Source organism: Palaemon carinicauda, chromosome 8, assembly GCF_036898095.1.
Source record: "Palaemon carinicauda isolate YSFRI2023 chromosome 8, ASM3689809v2, whole genome shotgun sequence".
Lineage (NCBI taxonomy): Eukaryota > Metazoa > Arthropoda > Malacostraca > Decapoda > Palaemonidae > Palaemon > Palaemon carinicauda.
In genome coordinates, this window is record NC_090732.1 from 103,259,894 (window position 1) to 103,286,184 (window position 26,291).

At 41.0% G+C, this 26,291-nt stretch overlaps 1 protein-coding gene across 1 annotated transcript in view; it reads right to left on the reverse strand.

Annotated features, from left to right (window-relative positions):
• Window positions 1–26,291, reverse strand: part of Vps53 (vacuolar protein sorting 53) — a 363,462-nt gene that overhangs the window by 132,370 nt on the left and 204,801 nt on the right. Inside the window, exons 10-12 of the mRNA XM_068378791.1 lie at window positions 18,716–18,849; window positions 11,448–11,568; window positions 10,737–10,922 (exon numbers count right to left, since the gene is read on the reverse strand). Coding sequence (XP_068234892.1) covers window positions 10,737–10,922; window positions 11,448–11,568; window positions 18,716–18,849 — 441 coding nt within the window. The remainder of the gene's footprint in view (window positions 1–10,736; window positions 10,923–11,447; window positions 11,569–18,715; window positions 18,850–26,291) is intronic.

The following is a 26,291-nucleotide window of genomic DNA, read 5'->3' on the forward strand; positions in this document are numbered from 1 at the left end:
GAGCTTGCAAGAGGTCCCGGACTGGGAGAACGACTGGCGCGCACAGAAGTACCCTCACGCACAACACTGACACTTTGCGCTAATCACTTATCACTTTGATTTTCTGTTTGCACTTATTTCACTGAACTCGAAACTTTAAGTGGTTTGTACCTGAAACACGCAATTCTATCCTTTCTCAAAAGTTAGTAATTGCGAAAACAGAATTACAATGTAACAGAAAAATCTAATGAAAGATAAATAATTCAGTGGCTGGAAAGAGACTAAACACTAGATCACTCTAGAAACGTTTACTTTCTTCCCCTAAAGAGACTAGGGAGAAGAGCAAAAACGATAACAACGTTACTCGTACGCCTGGCAGGCTTGAATGAAACGTTTATCCTCCTCTTTCTCCCTCCGTCTCTATCTCTCTCTCTCTCTCTCTCTCTCTTGACTTAGAACCTGAGAGAAGAGCCCAATCATATATATCGTTAAAACATATTATTGTTAAAGGAAAAAACTGAAATATTTCCCAAAATGAAAAGTTCCTTTATTAGGATTAAAACCATTAAGTTAAGAAAGAATGAACAAAACGCTAGACACGGTTACTCATACTGCAATGTGAAACCGTGAAAATTCTTTCTCTATCGTAACGATAGAGTGCAAGTTGAACGTTCTGAACGTCAACAACTGCAGAGACAAAACAAAACGTTAGTTCAACTTTGAAAACAGTACTAGACTATCAAAGAAATTCTTTCAAAGACATTAAAATAGCATAATATGTTAACAGGTAAAACCGAAATGACGGGCTCAATGTTAATTAACTTCGGTACCAAGAAAAGACCGCCTACTATTAGGAAGGTCGAATATAAACAAATATAAAAATTAATTTTAATAAGTTTATAAAAAAAGGAAGTTAATCGAAGAGGCCTATAAGAGGCGGAGAGATATAAAATAAATCTATAACTTTTGTCAAGCAAAATTAAGAAAGAGAGTCTATACTCTCTTAGACACCAACACTTCCGTCTAAGGGAAGGGTCGGCCATTTAAAGGTGAAAGAGAGTTCATACTCTCTTCGTCACCATAATTAATCAAATTAATTCCAAAAGCTAACTAAGCTAATATAGAAGTTTCCAGTAAAGCGACAGCCGAAATCAAAGAGAAATACTTCACCAAAGTCGTGAAAATACTCCAAGAACATAAGCGTATCCCAGAACGTCTTGCCGGAAGCACGACAGAGGAATAATTGAGGAGGTGTCAACAAGAAGTACTTGAGTACCTGGCCACAGGTGGCGCTGGTAAGTACACCCCCTTCTAGTATTGTGATAGCTGGCGTATCCCTCCATAGAATTCTGTCGGGCAACGGAGTTGACAGCTACATGATTATCGGGTAAGTTTAATATTGAAAAACATGGTTTTGTTGCCAGCAAGGGCTGATTCGAGAAATTAAAGAGGAGGTTTGGTCTTCAAACGTTCTTTTGTATGGGGAGGCCGCCTCGGCAGACCAAGAGGCAGCTCTTCGTTACGTCGAGGAAGAGTTCCTGAAATTAATTAAAGAAGGTGGCTATCTCCTGGAGCAGGGGTTCAATATGGATGAGACTGGCCTCTTCTGGAAGAGGATGCCGTCCCGGACGTTCCTTTACAAGGACGATGTAAAGAAGCCAGGGTTCAAGGCCCACAAAGATCGCGTCCCTCTCCTCCTGTGTGGGAATGCCACGGGCTTCATGCTCAAGCCCGGCTTAATTTACAAGTCCTTGAATACTCGGGCTTTTAAAAACAAAAACAAAGCCTTGCTGCCCGTCTACTGGATGAGTAATAAAAAGGCATGGATAACCAAAGCCCTCACACTTGACTGGTTCTTGAACTGCTTTATCCCACAGGTGAAGCTGTACCTCACGGAGAATGGGCTACCCTTTAAGGTCCCCCTCTTGATGGACTGTGCAGGAAGACATGCAACGGACCTCCATTACGACGGGTTCCAAGTGGAGTTCCTGCCCCCCAACACCAATTCTCTCATACAACCAATGAAACGGGGTCATTCGGGCTTTCAAGGCCCTCTACACGAGGTCCACAATGGAGAGCCTCATCTCCTCTATCGATGGAGGCAACGAGGACTTCAGCCTCAAGAGATATTGGCGGGAGTACAATTGGAAAATTAAGGCGTGTTGCCATAAATTGTCTTCTTGGATGACTGTAAAATCACAAATATGCAACAAACCATTAATTAAGAAGTCTCTATGTGATCAGGAAGTGATGAACATTTTTGGAACATACTGGTAATCAAACAAATAATCTGTAAATTTACACAATGTAGCCTACTGATGGGTTTAACACATTTAATGGAGTTGGTTATGTAGTTGTCCATGATTTATTTTTTATGTTGTTAGATTATCAATCAATGTACTGTATGTATTTTAACTGTCAAAGCTAAATCTCGAGGTAACTTATACCTTATGAGGCAGTAATTTTACTGTTTATTCAGGCTACTTTAGCGCATTCACAGCAATAATATATTATAAAGCATGTCATCCAATAGTTCAATTAATATAAAAAATTTTAAGTAATTTTTATTTTTCCTAACATACTTACCGAGAACTACTTTCTTAGGAGTTACCTGTAATCTCCTCTCAACCGACCAGAGTTTTGTGTAGTATACCCTACATCCATTTTCTATGGAGGACTAACCCGGGAGTAAAGAGAACGTGCCCCGAGGGTAGACCTGAGCGAGGTCGGCGTCAGCTTGGGTCCCGTTAGTCAGTAAGTTCCTCGGATGTTGCAACAAGTCCCTGCAAAGGCAGAAAGGCACTCGGGCAAGGTAGGGAGGGCCATTACCAGAAAGTAGTTCTCGGTAAGTATGTTAGGAAAAATAAGAATTACTTAAAATTTTTGATTTGTTCCAACACAAATCCTTACCTCGAACTACTTTCTTAGGAGACTTACACTTTAGGAGGTGGGAGTGGCTTCCTGACCTTCAGACCCAGCAAAGCGGACGCCAAGTAGCCTAGATATGAACTAGGTTCTAAAAAACTGGGAAACGAACGGTAGGGTAAACTACACAAAGAGCTCACGTTAGTGTCTAAGTACTCACCCTTTGAAAAATCTTCTGATGTTGAGTCCAGTAACGAAGTTGCAGAGACGTGTTCTTCATTGGTTACATATGTGTGGTTATCTCCGATAGGGATAGGAAACGGGGATTAGGGTGAAAAGGAAAGAACCTGTGTCTCCTGGTTTTGTTATCCACGATTGTGCCTGGGGCTTCACCGTTAAATCACTTGGAGCGCGGAGATGACTGTCCCAATGGAGAACCCGTCTAAAGACCTTCATGAGTAATCCTTGAGGTAATGGGCAGTAAAGGTCGACTGGTTCGACCAGGTGCCCGCCCGAAGGATCTGGCCCACTGCCATGTTCTTCTCAAAGGCTAAGGAAGTGCTTAGTCCTCTGATGTCATGGGGCTTAGGAGTACCTGGCACGGCCAGTCCCTCCTCCTTGTAGGCCCTAGCAATAACTTGTCTCAACCAAAAGGATATAGTATTCTTCGATACCTGCTTCTTTGTAACACTTGTGGAGACGAAAAGGCTCTTGATGCCCGGCCGAAGATATGCAGTCCTTTCAAGGTATTTCCTAATGGCACGGACAGGGCATAACCTCAAATCCTCTGGATTCCCAGTCCTAGGAATAGCTGGCAGAGAGAACCCCTCGAACTTAGGATCCCAGACTGCTGGGTTCTGGGTTTTCGCCACGAACGAAGGTACGAACTTGAGGGAGATTTCTCTCCACCCCTTCGAATGAGAGACGTCATAAGACAGCCCATGGATCTCCTCTACCCTTTTCGCAGAGGCCAAGGCCAACAAAAAGACCGTCTTGAGAGTGAGATCCCTGTCTACAATATCTTTCATCATTCCGAACGGGGGGCTACTTAACATCTTCAGAACCCTAGCCAAGTCCCACTGAGGCACCCTAACAGTTTGAGGAGAGCAGGACTTCAAAACTCCTGATAAGCATAGAGATGTGTCTAGAGGAGCCCAGGTCGATGCCCTTCAGAAGGAAGACTTGACCCAAGGCTGCTCGTACTCCTTTTATAGCTGGGATTGACATCCCTATCTTGTCTCTGAGATATACTAGAAAGTCTGCGATATCTGGGACTGAGGCTTTGAGGGGTTTGATGCTCCTTGAAGCGCACCACTTCGTAAAAGAGGCCCATTTCGCTTGGTAGACCGCTGCCGACGACCTTCTCAGGTATAGCGACATCTTCTTAGCAGTTCCTGACGAATATCCTTCCTTCCTCAGGAGGCGCTCGATAGTCTCCAGGCGTGAAGGCGTAGAGACTGTGGGTTGTCGTGGAACCTGAGAAAGTGTGGCTGTTGTAGAAGATCTGGCCTGTCGGGGAGTGGCCACAGAGGATGGCTTGCCAGGTCTTTTAGGTCTGCGAACCACTCTCTCTCCGGCCACCAGGGCGCTACCAAAGTCATCCTTAAGTTCCGGGCAGCCCTTACTCTGTTGAGCACTTGCCTGATCAACGTGAAGGGGGGAAAAGCGTACACGTCTAGGTTGTCCCATTTGTGCTGAAAGGCATCCTCCAAGGCTGCCTTTGGGTCTGGGACAGGAGAACAATACACGGGGCGTTGTGCGTTCAGCTTGGTTGCAAAGAGGTCCATCACCTGGGAACCCCATTGTTTAATGATAAGCCTGGCTACTTCTGGGAGGAGGGACCACTCTGTTCCTACTATCTGACCCATCCTGCTGAGACCATCGGCTAGGACGTTCTTCTTCCCGGGGATGAACCTTGCCAATAACACTAGCTGGTTCGCCTCCACCCAATCCAGGATCTCTAGGGCGAGATCACACAACACCCTTGATTTGAGGCCTCCTTGCTTCTTTATGTACGCTACTACTGTGGCGTTGTCGCACATCAACGCCACAGTGTTTCCCCTTAGTAGATCGATGAAGTGCAGGCAAGCTTTTTGGACTGCCTTCAACTCTAGGACATTGATGTGTAGGCCTTTCTCCACGTCCGTCCAGGTTCCTCTCGCCGTCTCGTTGAGGAGATGGGCTCCCCATCCCTGGTTGGAGGTGTCTGTGAATAGGAGCATCTCGGGAGGCTCGGTCGCGAAGGGCATCCCCTTGAACGTATTCGACCGGCAATGCCACCATTCCAGGGAGGGTATTGTGTTTGGAAAAACTGGAATTAATTTCTGGGGCGAGTCCAGTTGGTTCCAGAAGTTCTTCAGGTTCCATTGGATGGCCCTGATCCTGAGTCTCCCCTGGGGAACTAGTTTCTCCAATGACACCAGATGACCTATTAGCCTTTGCCAGTCCTTCGCTCTCCTGGGTTGCCCCGAAAGGAAAGGCAGAAGGATCTTTATTAGATTGCTTACCCGCTCCCCTGACGGAAAAGCCTTCACTAGTCGAGAATCCAGTGTCATCCCCAAATAGGTCATCCTGGTGGAGGGAGATAGGTTCGATTTTTCTGGGTTGATCATGATACCCAGACCCTTGCAAAAATGAAGTAAGTGTTACACCCTGCTCCTTCAAAACGTCCTCTGAGGAGGAAAGAAGCAACCAGTCGTCCAGGTACCGGATGAGGCGAATACCTCACTCGTGAGCCCACACCGAGACTGTCGTGAAGACTCTCGTGAATACCTGGGGAGCTGTCGACAACCCGAAGCAGAGGGTCTTGAATTGCAGGATCTGGGTACCCCATTTCACCCGGAGAAACTTCCGGCTTGAGGGGTGGACCGGGATTTGGAAGTATGCGTCCTTGAGGTCTATGGTCATCATGTAGTCTTTCTCTCTCAAGGACAGCAAGACCGACTTCGGAGTGTCCATTTTGAAATCTGTCTTGCAAACAAACTTGTTGAGAGCTGACAGGTCTATCACCGGTCTCCATCCCCCCGTCGCCTTTTCTACTAGGAATAGTCGGCAGTAGAAACCTGGTCCTAGGTGTAGGACCTCCTCCATGGCGCCCTTCTCCAACATAGTGGACACCTCTTCTTGAAGGGCCGCCCTCTTCAACGGGGCCTTGGGTGCCAGCCACTACGACAGGCTGGCCGGAATCAAAGGTGGAGGTTCCATTAAGAACGGGAGCCTGTACCCCTCCTTCAGTACGGATACTGTCCAGGGTTCTGCTCCATGAGCCTTCCATGCTTGCCAATGTCGTCTGAGGCATCCCCAAACCTGAGGCTTGGGCAGGAGTAGGGGGCCTCCCACTCTACCTCCTCCTGGAGGAGCGGCCTGAACGGCTTCTCCTGGAGGCAGAATACCCTGTTCAAAAAGAGGCAGACGCTGCTGGAGCTCCTCTACGGGGGGCTGTGGCGCTGAAGCCCACGAGGAAGAAGGGGCTTCTCTCCTCGTCAGGTTAGGAGGGGCCTGAGAAGTAGAGGGCCCGTCTGATGCTGACCTCTTGTAGGAGGGCCTCCTTACCGGTTGAGGCCTGGGAGCGTTCACTTCCTTCCGTTTAGCTACCTTCTCCATTATCTCCTCTAGCTGTTTCAAGGGGAACAAGGAGTCACCCCACACAGGAAGGCTCCTCATGGCCCTCGCCTCTCTGTCTGGGACCTTCCGGGAAAGCTTCGCCAGAATAGTGTCCCTTTTGCAAAGAACCCAGTTCGCTGAAAGGGCAAGGGACTGATAAGTAAAGAACTTCAGGGTCTTGCCCCCAGAGATCATAAGCTCCCTCAGGAGGTTCTGTTGCTCTGGGTCTATTAAGTAATACGTGGCTTGTACACCTACCAGCGTGGAGGCCCACCAGTCCAACCAAGAGGAGACGTGCACCAAGTCTTTCGACATCTCTTCCATCATCGCAGGCTCCGACTGCGAAAAGCAAATCGGGGCTGAGGCGGCTCTGTCCTCCGGAGCACCCTGTCCTAGAATGTCGAGGGCAGGCTCCACTTTGCAGGCTCCCGGCCGTTGTCCCTCTGGCACATAGAACCTACTCTGTGACTTGAGTCCTTGGAGCAACTACGAGGAGCTCTGTGTTTTGGGAGCTTCGGCATTGCCTGCCACAATTTTATCAACATGAGCCCGTCCCAGGACGAGATCTTGGGCCACAGGCAGGGCCAGGGAGGTTTTCTGTTGGACGGGTGCCTGCATCAAGCGGCTAAGGCTGGACCTCCAGTAGTCCTCATCGGTTGGGACCGGTTCCTCAATCCGATGATGCCTTCGTATCAGGCCTATTACCTTCCGATACGCAGAGTCCTCGGTCGGGGAACCTTCTCTACTGTCAGCAGTACCTTCCGCCTGATACCGAGGAGCCGGGTCACCGGGCACTCCCCTGCGGTGGTACCAGTCCGCCCCGGCGGGAACCTCCGCACCAGATTCGGGGGTCAGAACTGGCATCGCCGTGCCGGCGAGGACTACCGTTCGTGTATTCTCTCTGGGGGACGAGGACGCGGATCCCGTGGGCTGACCCGACGGAGGGAACCGTTCCTTTTAAGTCTAAGGGCCGAACCAGCTGTGCTGATTCGGCCAGGCTGCCCGTACGGAAGCACGGTTCCCCCCGCTGGGCGGGGTGAGCCGGAAGCTTCGCAGACTTACGCCTGCCTGAAGAGGCCTTCTCGCATTTCTCCCTGCGAGGGTCATATCTGCGTCTGGAGGATGGCCTTCACGGCGAGTAATCCCTGGACCGCCGGTCAGGGGAACGCTGCAACTCACTCCTACGGGGAACGAAGACCCAATCACCATCGGGGGACCTACTCTTCCTGTACTTCCTCCGTGGAGACCGGGACCGTTTTCTACTGAACCTCGAACGGGATCTTGAGCGGGAACGCCTGCTCCTGGACCGCTCCCTCCATCGCCGATGTCTCCTCCTCGCTTCTTCTTCTGAAGAGAACGAAGCACCACCATCTGAAGAGCCCGACGAAACTGTACCACCCGAACGACGGGCAGGAGCGGGGGCTACGGAGGGCTTCGCGACCTGCTGCGTACCAGAGGTCGAGGGTTGTAGGAAAGACTCCGGAACTGCCGTCAGAGGAGCTGGAAAAGAGGTTGGGCGCACTACACTAGGGAACCAGGTATCCAGGCCCTCTTCCATCTGCATTGGGGACCTACCTGGCGTTTTAGGGAGCCTCCACCCGAAGGGCTCACTTACCGTGGAGTCCAACTTTCCCTGGGCATCAACAGCCGCTGAAGAACCTGAAACACAGGCCCACGAAGCGGGCGAAGAAACAGGCACAACATTACTACACCACAAGGGGTCGTCGGAGGAAACATGCCCCCAAGCACAAGGGCAGAGTCCCCAGAACCCCCAGACACAGCACTACCAGGCTCCCCACTATCCTGAGAAGACCCAGCAACCCCCACTTCAAACACAGTAGACTCCTGGGGAAGGGCCCTCGGCTCTTTCCCCGCAACGGACTTACCTCTTCCCCTACTCTAGGTAGGGGAAGGCGAGACAGAAGCCCCTTCGGACCGTCCACTGGGTGACGGTAACGGCGAAGAGATGCTAGATTTCCTGGGCGAACGTTTCGACGACTTCTTCTTAGTGTCATAACGCACCCACTGGATCTCACTCCAGCTAACACACTCAATGCACGTATCCGATGGCGAGCACACTCTGCCTCTACAGGAAGAGCAAAGGAAATGAGGGTCCACTTCGGGCTTGGAAAGGAACACTCCACACGACTTTCCGGCTCTAGGCCCAGGACAACGGCGGATCTGCTCCATCGCACACAACCACAAGGCACAGGAACGAAGGGAATCAACAAGGAATACACTTGGGAAGCACAAGGAAAGGTAGTGAACACGCAAGAACACAAGGGATAAGCACAGAGATACCACGCGGTAACCACGCGGGACACACGAGTCGGGACACAAAGGGTCGTAAGAGAATGAGAGCGGCGTGATGGTATCACAACGTGACCAGAGAACTTACTGGCTAACGGGACCCAAGCTGACGCCGACCTAGCTCAGTTCTACCCTCGGGGCACGTTCTCTTTACTCCCGGGTTAGTCCTCCATAGAAAACGGACGTAGGGTATACTACACAAAACTCTGGTCGGTTGAGAGGAGATTACAGGTAACTCCTAAGAAAGTAGTTCGAGGTAAGTATTTGTGTTGGAACAAATTAAGATTTGCTCTGTAGATTAGTCTCAATATTTAAATTTGTCCATTTCTGTTGGGTCCCTCCTTACATAAGTATCCCAGGTAACAAATTTGCTAATAAAGAAGCATGAACTGTAATACCTAGAAACCTCAATACATTCCACTATATTCCTCATACAAATATGAAGGTGGTTATCAGATCTTATGTTAAAGCAAATTGGCTCTCTCCAATGTTGGCCAACATTAAATAGTACTGTATAAGGAAATTATACAAAATCTTTCACTTGAGTTTATCAGCCAAATTGTATATCAGAAATTGTACAATCCTGGCTAAGAATTGTTCACATTCCCTTGATACTTGGATTCTTTTTAGAGAGAAGAAGTGCATAAATTTGTGGACACTGGAATTCTCATCTCACTATTAAACACACATTAGTACAGTATATAGCCAAGAACACATTGTTACCTGTAAAAGACAAGAATTTTCTGACAAAAGTACTGGAGACCTACTGAGTCCTAACATGGATCCTATCCATATCATGCCTTACTTGAACAACAATTGGTTTTATATGATTTAATGGTTGTTAAATGACCTTAAAATTCAATACATTCAATTCATTTCCTAAAAAATAATTTCATGCTCAAGTTCTCAACTACAGTATTTGTTTTTTACATATGGTATTAAATCATTGAATTTTCATATCTTTTTAATGAAGTATTTATCTATTAATTTTACTGCATCCTTTAAAGTAATTTTTTAAAAAACAACTGAAACCCTGAATTACCCTTTTGGTTCCAGTGCTTCGCCTAATTTAATTTGAAAATTAGGCATACTACAAGTAAAAAGTATATAAAAATCTTACTTTTGACAAAATTACTTTGGAGAGAGAATGGTCCTAATTTGTGGCAGGCAGATTTAGCACCTGTAGGGAATGGATTCTCAAACCTCCCCCCCCCCCCATTACCCAGAAAAAAAAAATATATCCAAACGAATCTACAAATGGGAGCAATAACAGAGGCAGATAAAAGTTATGGACCAGTTCTATCTCAATATTCCCATGTTCTTCAGATAATATAAAATTCTCTTTGATGCAACATAAATAATCTCTCACACTGATGACAAGTTGAAGTAAAATCTTGTCATTTAAATATAATTACAGTATACTAAAACTTAAGAGAAAATGTGAAATGTAGCTAAATGGCCTTTTATACAGTATATACATTTGTTTAAACTAAAGTAAGATAGGAATGTAACTTTGACAGGTGGAACAATAAAGGAGATATCCATTATTCTCAAGCCTTGCGCAAGATATGCATATGTAAAAAAAATAATATATGTAAATAGATATCAGAAGTAAAGATTAATGTATACTGGAAAAAGAACTGTTCTCCATTTTCTCAAGTCTCACTGATATAATCTTATATAAGGTAGAGATATGATAACTTTTTCTTATCGTACTACTTGCAATGACTGACTTTGAAATTGAATTAAATTAATCAATAATACTTTTTCTCTTAAATCCATTATCAACAATATACAGTACACTCCCATATACACTTTGTTATACATAATGTCTTGTGTAAATTATTAATATAACATAGGAGCATGTTTGCATAGTTACAAGATATTTTAATAAGATACAGTACTTTAATATGCCTTTATAGTATACTCACCTAAGCTAAAACAGCAATCACTGTAGTATGTCTTTAATATTCACTCACCTGAGCTAAAACGGCAGTGAGTTCTTTCATGTTAATATCCTTTGGCATTGGAATATTGGCTCCAACTCTAGGAAGAGTTGCACGTAGAACTCTTGTACAAAATTCCCTCAAATGTTTTTGGAAAACTTCAACCAGTCCACCAAGACTTTCTCCCGGGCCCAATCTCAAGAATTCAACTAACACAGTCTGTAAAATTTAATATTTTTCCATTATTAATCATGCTTAGCATATAGAGAAAGATACATAAGAGCTCAGTTTACTATACACTAAAGAAGAGAATAATCCTCATTACAGTACAGTATACTGTACTATATTCACATCAATAATTAAAAAAAATGTAACAGTATAAATTTGAGCTGGTAGTGTACTTCATATCTGATAGAAAAAAAATTGAAGATTCCCATAAAGTGGAATATATAAATTTCTTATGTAGCAAATGATAGAATGGTGAACTTAATGCAAAGAAAACAGAACATAAAAAGCTGGGTACATGTGATCAACGGCAAGTAAAACTCTACATTCCGGCAAAGGAAACACAAAAGTCACGTTATATTATACACACACTCGTGTATTTTCCAAGCTGGGTGAAAAAGATTACTAATGAAAGTCAATACTTTAGGTGACATTTTTAGTTGCAAATTATTTGATGTTATAAACACCAAAAACTACAGTACATTAAACATCTATCATAAATAAAAATGAATGTTTTACCTTATAAATGGTGAACAGCTCCCCACAACATGGAACTACATTAGACTCTTCCGCATCAATATGTTCAAACCTGTAGTTCTTCATGTCATTGGCAAACTTCTCTATTTGCTCACTCAAACGTCTGTGGATAACAATTCAAATATTTGAAGATTTAAAAATACAAACAATGAATCACAAGAAAAACAAAAACAAGTAATAAATATACTACATGCTAAAAAAAACATTCTGACATAGTATTACTATATCCTCTACTTCCCATCCTTTGGCAATAAATACACTATGGTATGTAGAAAGTGTTAGATTTAAGGCAAAATTTTTAAATTGTTAGGTAAGGCAAATTTTTATCTAATAAACTGGAACTACTTATTTATTTACTCCTTTAAAAATGGCAATCAATTTCATTTGATTACATTTAAAAGTTATAGATGATTATATAGTTTATCTGGAATCCAGACAGCACAAGTAACAAAGACTAAATTTCTTATATCCTTGAAATACAGATTTAATATATAACAAATATTACTCCCTTGTTACATTACCATTAAAAAATTTAACCCTAATCATCTATGCTATTGCTCCTATGGCTAGATATAGGCATATTAATTATTTGGACATAATATTAAGGTAAGAAAGACTTGAAGGCCTACACAAAAAAATCACTTAAGAAATACAAAGGTAGGCGACAAAAAATTAATTCTTTTGAATGAAATGTAATAAAATAACAATTAAAGTACACTTAAAAAATTTAATCAAAGACTGCAAACCTATGCCAAAAGCTCAAAACTACCCCATATCCTCATGTCCCTCTGCCAGATCTGGATCTTTCTCCAGTAATATTTACTTGTTGCCATTCATGAGGTTTATCTTAAGTAAATTTTGAGTATAAATATATTTGTAACAAGCAAACCAACAGACAAGACAAACCATACATAAATCAGCCTCCTTGTTGAAGGTGATGAGTTACCTGAATGATCTCAATTCTGGTGAGTTCAAAGAACTGCATCTCAAATTTGTACCCATAACTAACAAACACAGAATAGATGCAATCAGCATAATTTTGAAAATAAGAATAATCAGTTCCATACTAACATGACATTATGATCTATTACATCTAAGAAGGAAGATATTTGACAATCTCTTTGAAAAGAGAAGATTATTTTTATAATAAGTATGATAACCCTTTGTTCCCTGGTGAGATAAGCTGGCATAATCATATGGTGAACTGACTTCACCTTACCCAAGCTGTCATAAGTCATAATGTCAAATTTGAAGAAAACAAGGATGGAAAAAATAACCACTAAAAGTAGGAAGGTAGGAGGAACGTCCATGAATCTTGGGCGACGATGGAAATATTCAATTATATTTAAAAGTTGTTTATTTCCTTGAATCCTGCCTATGATTCATGTGCTGAAATCTACATTTCCATGGATAGATGAATAGTGGTAGTTTTATGGAAGTAATACTGTACATAAAATAGGGAGAGGATTGCCTCTAAATCCCATTCTATCATAATAGAAAAAATATGTGAGGAATGTAAAGAGCCAAATCTCTCAAAAAAGAAGTTTAAGAAAGAAATTTGGATATAGAGAGGTCAGACCAACTAAACAAACACCTAAGGAAAAGGACTACTGCACAAAAGATGTAGTTCTGCAACCAACCCAACAAGGAACTTCATTGTACATAATGTAATAAAATGACTTTGAAACTAACATATATCATTTCCATATACACCTCTGAACAAACCAAGCTACTGAGTGGAAGTGCTAAATTGACGACCTTCAAATAAAATAAAGAAAATTTCCCACTGGCTTTCGTACCCTTTTTCCTTTAAATTATTTGCCAAAACCTTTCCTATATGCTTGGAACGAACAGAAGACCATGGCAGGGATCACATGTTGTTATTATTATTACTATTATTACTAGCTAGGCTAAAAAACTAGTTTGGAAAGCAAGATGCTACAAGTCCTAGGTCTCCAACAGGGAAAGTAGCCCAGTGTGGAAAGGATATATGGAAATCAACAAACTATATACGAGATATAATGAATAAAAGATATAAAATATTTCAAGATCAGTAACAAAGTTAAAATAGATCTGTCATTGAGACTTAAGGGGCCCGGCCAGAATACCAATAGGAAGAAAAACACAAAATCCTGAAAAATTCACTGAGGTTCGTATGGCAATGGAGAATGCGTATACGAAATATTTCCTCTTATTTTCCTAATTAAAGGGTAATTAGTAAAAGTAACTCAATAAACCAAAATCATTGTTCCCTACAAGAAAATACAGTATTTCTTCTGTTATGGTAATTTTTTTATAATTATTACATTTTAATGTAATACATATTGTGAGCAATGTCATCTGTATAGATTCTATGAGTCACAAGACGATTTATTACACGGAAATTACACCCTTCAGCCTTCAGTCCTACCACAAACCTCATGTAGAGTACACATTTGAGTTTGACCTCTGACATTCACTCATTTTTACATCTTATTTTCTCGGTTTTGCCAAGAATTTCATCATGCAGAGTTAGAGAAGGAGAGAGATGATGAAGGAGCGACAGTCTCACCTAAAGAAGCAATACATTGAGCAAAGGTATCTTAATTTATGATTAATTAAGATGAATAACTTTGTTTTGGTTTATTAATAGCCAAAAAGAAACATAACATTCATAATAATCATGACTTATTAATACTGTACTGTCTTTGTTAAAATACAAAGAAAAACTTTGAGCACCCTTTTCTCAAAACTATACTTATTGACCTTCAAATACTATCTTCTCCCTTTGTTTCAAAGATATAGCATTGAAATTTGGTATATAACATAGAAAGACTTTACAAAACAATAAAATATTGCCCTTTTTTCCAATTTTTGTTTTATATCTATATTCTTAATTTTTTCCCCGGATTTTTCAGGTTTATTTTTTTACCATATTGAAAAAATTCATATCTAGCAAATAAATGACTTATAGAAAAAAATCTCTTCATTTGATTGGAGGTCTACATAAGGTCTATGTAGTTTAGTAATTCTGGGGCTTAATATTCATTATCAAGGGAGGAGATAGAATTTGAAAACCAACAATTTTCAGGATAAATCGCCCTGGCGTCGCAAAACTGAACTTCAGAGTCAAAAATCCTATACAGTTTTGAGATGTCCTAAGTCACCTTATTAAGTAGTAGGAATGTCCAAGTTAAGTTCTTCAAACACAGCATCAGCCAGCCAACAATGCCCCCCCCCCCCCTCTTATGTCAATTTGTTCAACAGAAAATTATTTGCAACAGGTATGAACTCAAGTTCTATGGAAAAAATACCAAACCACTCCAGATTAAAATGGACTATATCCCAGAAGGTAAATATCACCTCAAAAGTGTGGAGCAGGGTTAGTCAATAGTTCTATTTAGAGGTAAGTATGGAAATAATAGATTCTAGTTTGAAAATCATATTTATTTCTATGAATCTTAACTCTCAACAGAACAAGTTGTGGTGGCCTAGTTGGTAACGTCCCTGACTGGTGATCGAGTCCTGCTCAAACTTGTTGGTTCCTTTGGTTGCTGCAACTTCACCATTATTCTGAGCTAAGGGTACGGGGTTTGGGGGTGCCTATAGGTCTATCTGCTGTGTCATCAGCAGCTATTGCCTGGCCCTTCCTGGCTCTAGCTTGGGTGGAGCGGGACTTGGGCACAGATCATATGTAGAGTAAATATAGTCAATCTCTAGGGCAGCGTCCTACTTGCTAAGGCAATGTCACTGTCCGTTGCCTCTACCATTCATGAGCAGCCTTTAAACCTTTAAACACACTTTCTAGGCAGAGGGAAAGTGATATACAGTATACAAATAGCCTGAACCAAAATTAACATCTCACAAATTACTGTAAGCCAATGCATTTATCTTATTTAACCCAATGCCTAACCAGTGGTAACCAACATGCAGCTCTCTTTCTAGACACTTTTGTGGCTCTAAATGCTAAACTAACCTTTTTATCTATTTAAAATAAATAATGAACTCTCCTAAGACTAAATTTGATTGAATTTTATTCAGTTTGAAAGCATATTATAGAAATGAATTTTATTGATTTTTTTATTTCTCCATTATTTCTTATAACAAGAAGAAAATCTATACTGTAATAATAGCTACTAAGAGGAGTAAAGTTGAGTATGAAAATCAAGAATCTAAAAGCGAATAAACTGACTCAAACCTTCATACAGAATAAAGATGACTTCCCAATTGTATGATATACAATGGAGTACTTTCAATTAACAAAAGTGTAATCTTTTGACCAAAGAACTAAACAAGTTTTGTAAACTCTTGGAAGAGGCTGATTGCATTGCCAATATTCAGACCTAGTTCTTCATAATAAAGTCGAATGACTTTAAAAAAGAAGTGTGCTTGAGTGATTTGCAGCCTACTTAGAAGTTAAAAATTTTTTGGTTAAGAAAGGTGATGTATGTGAAGAGCTCTCAACATCAACATTTTACTTTCTTGTTTTCACTTCACATCTGAATAATCTTGACCAGAAATTTCAAGGAAATGAAAAGACTAGAAATGTCATTTGAAAGAGTTTTCGATGTTTGTCGGAAATCTCGAGAAAAGAGAATTTATAGACTTTCCATCATTGAAGAAATACAAAGGAACATCAGATTGTGAATTTGATGTTGATGCTCTATAAATAACTATCTTCAAAATGAAAATCCAGTTTCAATCATGCTTCCAAAGATTTTAAAGGGAAAAAGCAAACTTGTCCTTTCTGATCAAACCACTTAAAGCCAGATATCTCTGTGCTAAATTTGTCAACCTTTCCTGAAGTGAAACAAGCAGAGTTGGAGCTTAAAATAGCTGATTTGCAGTAAAACGAGTTATACATACATACATACATATACCAAGGCACTTCCCCAATTTTGGGGGGTAGCCAACATCAAACAAATGAAACAGAAAAGGGGCCCTCTCCTCTCTACGTTCCTCCCAGCCTGATAAGGGACTCAACCGAGTTCGGCTGGTACTGCTAGGGGTGCCACAGCCCACCTTCCCCCGTTATCCACAACAGATGAAGCTTCATATTGCTGAATCCCCTACTGCTGATACCTCCATGGTCTTCCAAGGCACCGGAGGAAGCAGCAGAGCCTACCGGAATTGCGTCACAATCGCTCGCCATTCATTCCTATTTCTAGCACGTTCTCTTGCCTCTCTCACGTCTATCCTCCTATCACCCAGAGCTTCCTTCACTCCATCCCTCCACCCAAACCTTGGCTTTCCTCTTGTACTTCTCCCATCAACTCTTGCATTCATCACCTTCTTTAGCAGACAGCCATTTTCCATTCTCTCAACATGGCCAAACCACCTCAACATATTCATATCCACTCTAGCTGCTAACTCATTTCTTACACCCGTTCTCACCCTCACTACTTCGTTCCTAACCCTATCTACTCGAGATACACCAGCCATACTCCTTAGACATTTCATCTCAAACACATTCAATTTCTGTCTCTCCGTCACTTTCATTCCCCACAACTCCGATCCATACATCACAGTTGGTACAATCACTTTCTCATACAGAACTTTCTTTACATTCATGCCCAACCCTCTATTTTCTACTACTCCCTTAACTGCCCCCAACAATTTGCATCCTTCATTCACTCTCTTGACGTACATCTGCTTCCACTCCACCATTTGCTGCAACAACAGACCCCAAGTACTTAAACTGATCCACCTCTTCAAGTAACTCTCCATTCAACATGACATTCAACCTCGCACCACCCTCCCTTCTCGTACATCTCATAACTTTACTCTTACCCACATTAGCTCTCAACTTCCTTCTCCCTTCCAAATTCTGTCACTAATCGGCCAAGCTTCTCTTCCGCGTCTGCAACCAGTACAGTATCATCCACAAACAGCAACTGATTTACCTCCCATTCATGGTCATTCTCCTCTACCATTTTCAATCCTCGTCCAAGCACTCAAGCATTCACCTCTCTCACCACTCCATCAACATACAAGTTAAACAACCACGGCGAAATCACACATCCCTGTCTCAGCCCCACTCTCACTGAAAACCAATCGCTCACTTCATTTCCTATCCTAACACATGCTTCACTACCTTTGTAGAAACTTTTCACTGCTTTCAACAACCTTCCACCAACCCCATATAAGAGTTATGAATATCAAAATTTAAAGTTTTACTCTCTGACCTAGAGTCCTTAGAAACACAATTGGTGAGAAATACTAATTCTAAAAATCAAGATAAGATTGTTTTTGAGGTTTGGAGTACATTGCCAAACAACTATAAAAATGCCAAGAAGATTGCTCTTTGGGTGCTTTCCATTTTGGATCTACATATTTGTGAAAGTATCTTTGAGCATAAATCTCATAAGGATAATTAAGTAGTAGATTAAATAATGAAAGCTTGCACTCTTTTTTTTAAAGCTGAAAACTTCTTCTTACTCTCCAAACATTGACCAGCTATCCAAAGATTCCAATAACCAAATTTCCTATTAATTAACTTAATTTATATGTCTTCAGATCAAATTATATTCTACTTTTCAATAATAAATAATGAGTTTCCACTTTGAGTTTTCAGAATGTGATATCATTTCCAAAATTCAATGTTGGTTTTAATTTGTAATAATGTGATTACCATGAATATAACTGATACTTGAGAATTTTAGTTTGCAGAGAATCATCTAAATATCTATCATTTAATTTAAAGCAACTTTGTGTCAGTGTTCTTAGCTCACCTGTTGATCTGTCTGTATGTATTTTCTATATTCCTACTTATATGAAAACACAAAACAGCAAATTATGTGAATATAACTGAATAATTTTCTCTATAATGATGTACTTTTCCCTTGAATTAGACAGCATGATATAATAACTTTTATGACTACTCGGTGTAGCTGTCATTCCGTTGTATTTTATGATCCCCATTATTATCTTTCATACTACTAGTACTAAATGTAAAAAAAGATTTGTTTTATTTTAAGTTTCATTATGGAGAGACTGAATAAATACAACTGTGAATGCATTTGAATACAGTATAGTAAAAGGACATGAATATACTTGAAGATGTAGTAACCACATCACCTTGTCAAAAGTTCAAGATTTCTTTCTAATGTAAGCTACTGGTTACAGAGTTATGTTCATGAGTACCAATTTTAATGCCGTTTGTCTGATCACATATTATTTGGAAAGATTATGCCCAATTCATGTAATCCAAATACAAAAATCAGCTGAAAAGATTCATAACTGTGGATAAAAAATCTATGGTAAAAACTTACTTGTCAACGTTTTCAATATAAACTTTAAGGTATGGTTGGAAACATCTACATACAGCTCCTTGGAAAGGAGAGACCAGTGTCTCCCCTGGTTGTTCACTCTCAGCAAAAGGATTTGTAGGTTCTAATCTGTCATCCTGTAATAAAAGTATAAGAATTATGTCAAACATTTTAAAGTTAAACTTACAGATTAAAAAAAAAATAACTTTTCTTATTCCTAAGGAACAGGTCATTGCCCAGTTACACTATGTCCTATAGCCTGAATTGGGCACATATATCTCAATCATCACTCAAACTCCCTTTCCACCCAAGACAGGAACAAAGGGAACCAGACAGAGTCTGGTGATGACTGAAGATAAGACCTTCAAATAACCATAACCCTACCAACCAACTGCTCTTTCTAAGTCACAAAGAAAGTAAGCTTAAGTTTGCCAACAAAATAATCTATCAAATCTTGAGCATGGCTTGAACTATTTTCAAGTCAACTGTATTACCACAAATTACATTGATTACCCCAACCCTTACATTTAAGGAGCAAAGCGAGATGGCCTACTGCTGGTCATTGATAAAATAACATAAAAAAAGGGAAATTCAAACAGCTGTTTTTATGTTAAGTATAAAAAATTGTTTTAAGCTGAGTACAGTATACTGTCTCTAAGTAGGAAGTAAAAGATGACTAATAGTAGACTTTCAAATCCTGTGATGGCTGATAAAAATGTTATTTGCTTGAATGCATTTGGCCATCCTGAATCACCTCTGATCCTGCAAAGTGATTCAATCGTCATATACTGTACTATATAGATGTAAAGGGCGTTTACTTATTCCTAAGAGCAATTTGTGAATAGTCTGAAATGATGAATAAAATTTTACTTTCAAAAGGCCCCAAAGAGAAAGTTTCAATGAGGGTACTGCTAAGTGTAAAATTACTGTGAAAGACTAATGTAACATAACAGATGTAGAGGTAAGACCACCAAAATAAAAAAATATTACAGTATAGCAAGTGGTAAGTGAGTGATGTTTTTTATTGTATGAAAAAAATAAAGTGAATGGAAATATAGGATCCAGAGACAAAGCCAACTAATACAGTATGCTTGAACAAATTTGTGAATACTTTTGCTCAGGAAAACTGACCTTCATCAAGGCAAAGACCTTTTTCAAAACAACCTAATATGTCAAATAACTACTGACCGGTAGATTTTCTTGAAAAAAAGATGGATGAAAAAGTGGTCAATTATTTTTTCCTCTTGAATAATCTAAAAGGACTTGTGAGGAAGGAGAGAGAGAGAGAGAGAGAGAGAGAGAGAGAGAGAGAGAGAGAGAGAGAGAGAGAGAGAGAGAGAGAGAGAGAGAGAGAGAGAGAGAGAGAGAGAGAGTGTGTGTGTGTGTGTGTTACAAGGATTTTGGAGGTCTCCATTCGTGGAGACTCCACTTGCTCTTTGGTAGAGCAATTTATTTTAAGCATTTAGAGAGTTCTTATGATCTTGTCTAACTTATTCTTGAATTCATTTACCATGTTACTATTTCCTACATCTGCTGGAAGTCTATGTAAAGAAATGGCCACATTGAGTGGTGTTGTATCTTTTCAATTCCAGGTTGCTCCATTAACTCTGGACTGATTTGGGCTAAGCATGAATAGATTGTTGTAATCTAGATTTGTTATTCCTTTAAGAATTCTGAATCCCTCTATCAACTGTCCCCTTAGTCATTGACTTTGTAGATCAAATAAGTTCAAACGTTCCATCCTTCGTCTATATCCAAATTGCTTTAGTGTTGGAACTAGTTTGGTGGTCTAGCTTGTACTGCTTCCAGTCTATCTATATTCTTCTGAATACTTGGAGCCCAGAATTGGACTCTATTCTACATGGGATCTTACTAGTGATGTGTACAGCTGTAGTACAGTGTCTTTGTTTCTGCATTTGAATTGTCTCTTTTATGTAACCTATTAGTTTTAGTGTTTTTTTCTGCTTTTATGCTCTGTTTGGTGAACTTCAAATCAATGCGGGATAATAATACTGAGATCTTCCTCTTGGTCCACATTTTCCAGTTCATTACCCAACAGTGAGTAATCTGATTGTGAGTAACTATAACTTATGTGCATGACTTTACATTTCCCACATTTAAAAGCCCTCTGTCATTTTCTGGACCATTCTCCTCGCTTCATTAGATCCTCTCTTAAGGCTTCTGTCTTCACAGTTCAGAGCCTTTATGCCTAGTGTAGCACTGTCTGAAATTTGGCTATTCTACTAGTTAATCCTAAATCCATGTTGTTAATGTAAATCGGAAATAGCAATGAGCCAAGGGCAGATCCTTGAGGTGCTTCACTTGTAACAGCTGCCCACTCTGAAGCTTCTCCATTGATTACCACTCTGTGTTTTCTATTTGTTAGCCAATCTTCGATCCATTCTGCTGGCTTGTCAATGGTGCCTAGTGCTCTAATTTTGACCATTAATTTTTTATGAGGAACTTTGTCAAAAGCCTTTTGAAAGTCTAGGTATATGATGTCTATTGGCCTGCATTTGCCATAGATGCTAAACATATTGTGGAAAATTCCAAAAGATTTGTCACAAATAATCTCTTTTGTCTAAAACCATGTTGGCTGTCTATCAGAAGATTGTTTTTTCCTATATGGTCTAATATTGAATCTACTATTCTTGATTCAAAAATTTTGCAAGGCTCTGAAGTTCTTCTTTTGGTCCCTTCTTGTAGATTGGAGGAACATTGGCTAGTTTCCATCCTTGTGGTACCTTTCTTTCGTTGGCTGTCTTTCGGAACATTTTGTAAAAGTGTGGGGTTATCTCTTCTTCTGGTTCTATAATCTCTCCTGGATGAATATCATCTGAACCTGGTGCCTTAGACTTACTGAGACCTTTCATTTTCTTCTCGACATCATCCATTGTAATAGTAATTCTATTTAATGGTTGTGGGCCTGTGGCCCTTCATATTTAATAGCTGGTTTGGGAAGGGTCGTTGATTCTTTCCTAGTGAATACAGTTGTGAAATATGTATTCATTAGTTAGGCTTTTTCCAAATAATTTATTATAAGATTACCCTCCCGAGTTTCTTAATGGGCTTGTGGTGGCCGATGTGGTAGCGTCCCTGAATAGTGAACACCAGACTGGGGTTCGAATCCCGCTCAAACTTGATAGTTTCTTTGATCGCTGCAACTTCACCATCCTAGTGAGCTAAGGATGGGGGGTGTGGGGGAGCCTGTAGGTCTATCTGCTGAGTCATCACCAGCCATTGCCTGGCCCTCCTTGGTCCCAGCTTGGGTGGAGAGGGGTCTTGGGCGCTGATCATATGTATATATGGTCAGTCTCTAGGGCATTGTCCTGCTTGGTAAGGCAATGTCACTGTCCCTTGACTCTGCCATTCATAAGCAACCTTTAAACCTTTAATGGTGTTTTTAATTGGTTTTCTACTGCTTACATATGCAAAGAATTCTTTTGGGTTTTCTTTAATTGCTGAAGCCACTCTTTTCTCTTCACTGATCTTGGCCTTTCTAACTAGTTTATCTACTCTTCGGCTTAACTTCTTGTGCTCGGAAATTTCATGAATTGAAGGCTGTGGACCCATTGTTTATGTTTGCGGTCTCTACCTACTTCTTATTGTATTGCCTATTTTCCTGCTGAACCACTTAGGTTGTGGAGTTCCATTTGGTATCTTTCTATGGGGTATACGTTTGGTCCTTTTTTCTTTATATATTTCTACAAAGGAGTCCAATTGTGTATCTATGTTCCCTGTTTTGTTATATTATAAATTCTTGGTGTATTCCTTCAGTTTTATTCAGTTACTACGTCTGTGGTCTAGCTTTTTTATACTTTTCCATTCTTTTAGATGGTGGATTTTTACCCTAAACCTAACTATTTTGTGGTCACTTTTGCCAATATGTTCACCTACAGAAACACTGGATACTACTAAATTTTCTTCTTCTATCTAGTAGGTTGTTTCCCAATGTTGGTTTATCGACCCACTGATGGAGGAATTCATTGTTGACAAATTCTAGCAGCCTATGTCCCTCTGTGTTTGATGTAGAATTCATAGTGTCCCAGATTACTGGTGCATTGAAGTCTCCTGTAAGGACAGCTTACTTATTGTTAACTTCTTGTCTACGTTGTCTATACATCTCTTCATTCTGTTCTTGTGTTTGATGTGGTGGTCTGTATATTACTAGTATGGACATGTTTTTTCCTATGGTGTTAATATTTACACCTGTCACTTCAAATTTGGTTTCTAATTTAATTTCAAAGAAGTTTTTTGATAAGGCAATCCTTCTTGAAAAGCTTGAAACCTAGGATTTCATACTCTTCGATAAAATCCTTTGTTTTTTCTTGAATCCAGGGCATGGTAATGCCTATACTGTAACATCTAATTACTCACTAGGTATCATTGCCCTGAAGTTTTCCATTTTGTTTCCAACTGACTAAGCGTTGAATTGTGCCACTCTGAGGAAATTCTCTTTCCTTGTGTCTTTGCAAGTGTCTCTGATTTACTAGTGCTTTAGTTTTACTTTTATCTGTATTATCCAAGTTTTCAGTCCCATTTCCTCTATTTGTTTTTGGAGAATCTTCTAAGAGAGAGAAGAGGGTGGGGGGGAGGCTGGCAAGTTTATTGTGTCAATGGAAACAAACCAATATTTCTGTTACTTTTTTGTATAATGTAAGGTCCATTACCAATGAGATGTTTTATATCTTTCAACAGCTATCTATTGTGGAATTATTACACAATCAAATAATCACTTTACATTGAATATAAAAGTTATTTTACACAGAATCACAGTGCTTTACCATTATTTAGAGTAAAATAATGTAACAAAAAATTATTCTGAAAAATTATTCTAAAATCACTACATAATGGATAAAAAGAATTTTTCAGTTGTTTAGAGTGAATATATCAGAAAATAAAGCAAACTTATAAAAAATTTATTCTGTAATTAGCAGCAAAGCAAATAAACATGGCAAATTTGGAAGTAATTTGTATATTTCCTAATGATACAAACCTGTAGCTATTTAAAGGGGTATTACTTTTGGCGAAACTGAACTACGAGCCATTAGATTTTAAGCGAGAGTAAACCACCCACCCAATAGTTAGTGGGGGGTGTGGGTAGTAGCTACCCCTCTCACTCCCACACCAGTGTTTGTTACACACTTTCCTTAGTAGGACTTCAAGGGGTACTGGTGCTGGCAGGCTATTCTGTATAAATAGCTTCAGGTTTGTATAGTTAGGAAAAATACAAATCACTTCCAAATTTGTCATTTGTTCCGTAACTAAAATATAAAACAACACTATTTATAGGGGTTGACTCACCCATTAGAAGGATGGAAGTCCCTGCCAATCTGGCTTTTTGGCTTTGACCTGGGAATTCCCTTCTATATGTGTTAACACATAGTAGGTGGAAACCCTACACCTCACTAAAACTTTGCTATGCATGGTCTGTGACCTACACAAGCTGTGTGTTGGGATACTAGCAATGTGACTGCTAAGGTAAGAATTCTTCCGAATCACAGGGATCGTCCAAGGTCACCAAGACATACCTAATAACCCCCTCGATAGGATATGGGGACAAACAGTATTGATACAATACCAGGTTACACAGGGGAACAATGGTTTACTTGCAGTTGGTTGAGCTCAGCTTTGCAGAGGACCCTGGATACTGAGTTCCCCAAGAGAGGGGAGGATGAAGAAAAGAAAGAGCCAGCCATTCTTAATCATTCACTCAGACTAAAACTGGGTAACCAATGCCCTCAACCTCCTGCTATTGTCCATCAAGGAGCTTGAGGTGTTAAAACAGTTGTTGTGCAGCCACCCGAGGACCGATAGAGAACGTATAGAGTCTCCTGCGGGTTACGTCTCGCAGGTTGTGGGTGGTGAAGGTCGTCTGACGCTTCCACACGCCCACTTGTAGAACCTGTGCCACAGAGTAGTTTTATTAACGCCAGGGAAGTAGCAATGCTCCTGACATTGTGTGCTCTGGGTCGTGTTGGAGGAGGATCTGGATTCAGTGCAAGGTCAATGACCTTGCAAATCCAGGCAGAGATGGTGTTCTTCATGATCCTCCTCTGGACCTTCCACATGCTGATGAAGAGTTCTGGCATATGGGGGCAAGCTGCTGATGTTCTTTTGAGGTAGTACCTCAAACTTCTTACTGGACATAGTAGCAGTTGATCTGGGCTGTCGGTTACAGAACGGGGACTTGTTATCCATTAGATCTCTAATCTAGGATCCTCTGCCTACTTGAAAAAGACGACGAAGACGAAGACAACGAAGATGAAGACAACGAAGACGACGACGAAGACGAAGACGACGACGAAGGTTTTTTTTTCTGGATTTTGAGTCTTTGCAAGAAACTCAGGGGCGATGCTGAAGCTTACCTCTCCCTATTCCCTTGAATGGGCGTTGTCATACGAGAGACCGTGAAGTTCAATAACTCTTTTGGCCGAAGCCAAGGCAAGTAGGAATACAGTCCTCAAAGTGAGGAGGCGATCTGTTGCCTGGCGTAATGGTTTGTAGGTAGGACCCTACGGGGACCGAAGGATCCGAACCACGTTCCATGCAGGTCTCACTTCCGACTGGGGACACAAAAGCTCATAACTTAGTATGAGGAGAGAAAGTTCCAGTGAAGAGGAAATATCTACACCTTTCAGCTTAAAGAGGAGACTCAAGGCTGAGCGGTAACCTCCTAATGGCGAAACCGAGAAGAGTATTTCCTCCAGCAGGCGCACAAGGAACTCCGCTATTGCTGGGATAGTGGGGATAGCGGCATCGAGGGGAGAGATATCCTTTCCACGACACGACCCACAGAACACATTCCACCACTTTGCCTGGTAGACTGAAGATGAAGGTCCTTGCAGGTGTCCAGCCATCCACTTAGCAACTTGTTGCAAAACTCCTTTCTGAGTGTGGATGTGCTAGATAGTCTCCAAGCGGGAAGTCGTAGCGAAGCTATGGCCTTCTGGAAGATGTTGGCATGTGATTGTCTGAGTAGATCGTGTTGTGGGGGCAGTTCTCTTGGAAGCTATGTCTGGAGCTGCAGAAGGTCTGGGAATCATTCTGCATGATGCCATAGCAGAGCTAAAAGGATCATTGAGAGATTGACCGACGTTCTGGTCTTGATGAGTACTCTTCTCGTCATACAAAATGGAGGAAAGGCGTAAACATTGATGTTATCCCACTGTTGTTGGAAAGCATCTTGCCAGAGAGCCTTGGGGTATGGGACTGGGGAGCAGAACAATGGGAACCTGAAATTCAGGGACGTTATAAACAGTCCCACAGTCGGGAAACCCCACTGAGTCAGAACTTTGTTGGCTACTAGATGATTCAAAGACCACTCGGAGCTCAATATCTGAGTCACTCTGGTCAGATTGTTTGCAAGCACATTCCTTTTGCTGGGAATGAAGCGAGCTGATAGGATCAGCAAGTTGTATTCTTCCCATCAAAAGATTTCTACTGCCAGATTGGATAGGGGCTGCAAAAAAATACCACCTTGTTTGCTGATATAAGCTACTACTGTACTACAGTTGTGTTGTCGCTCATCACCACCACTGAGTGACCCGCCAAGAACTGTTGAAGGGCCAGGAACTAT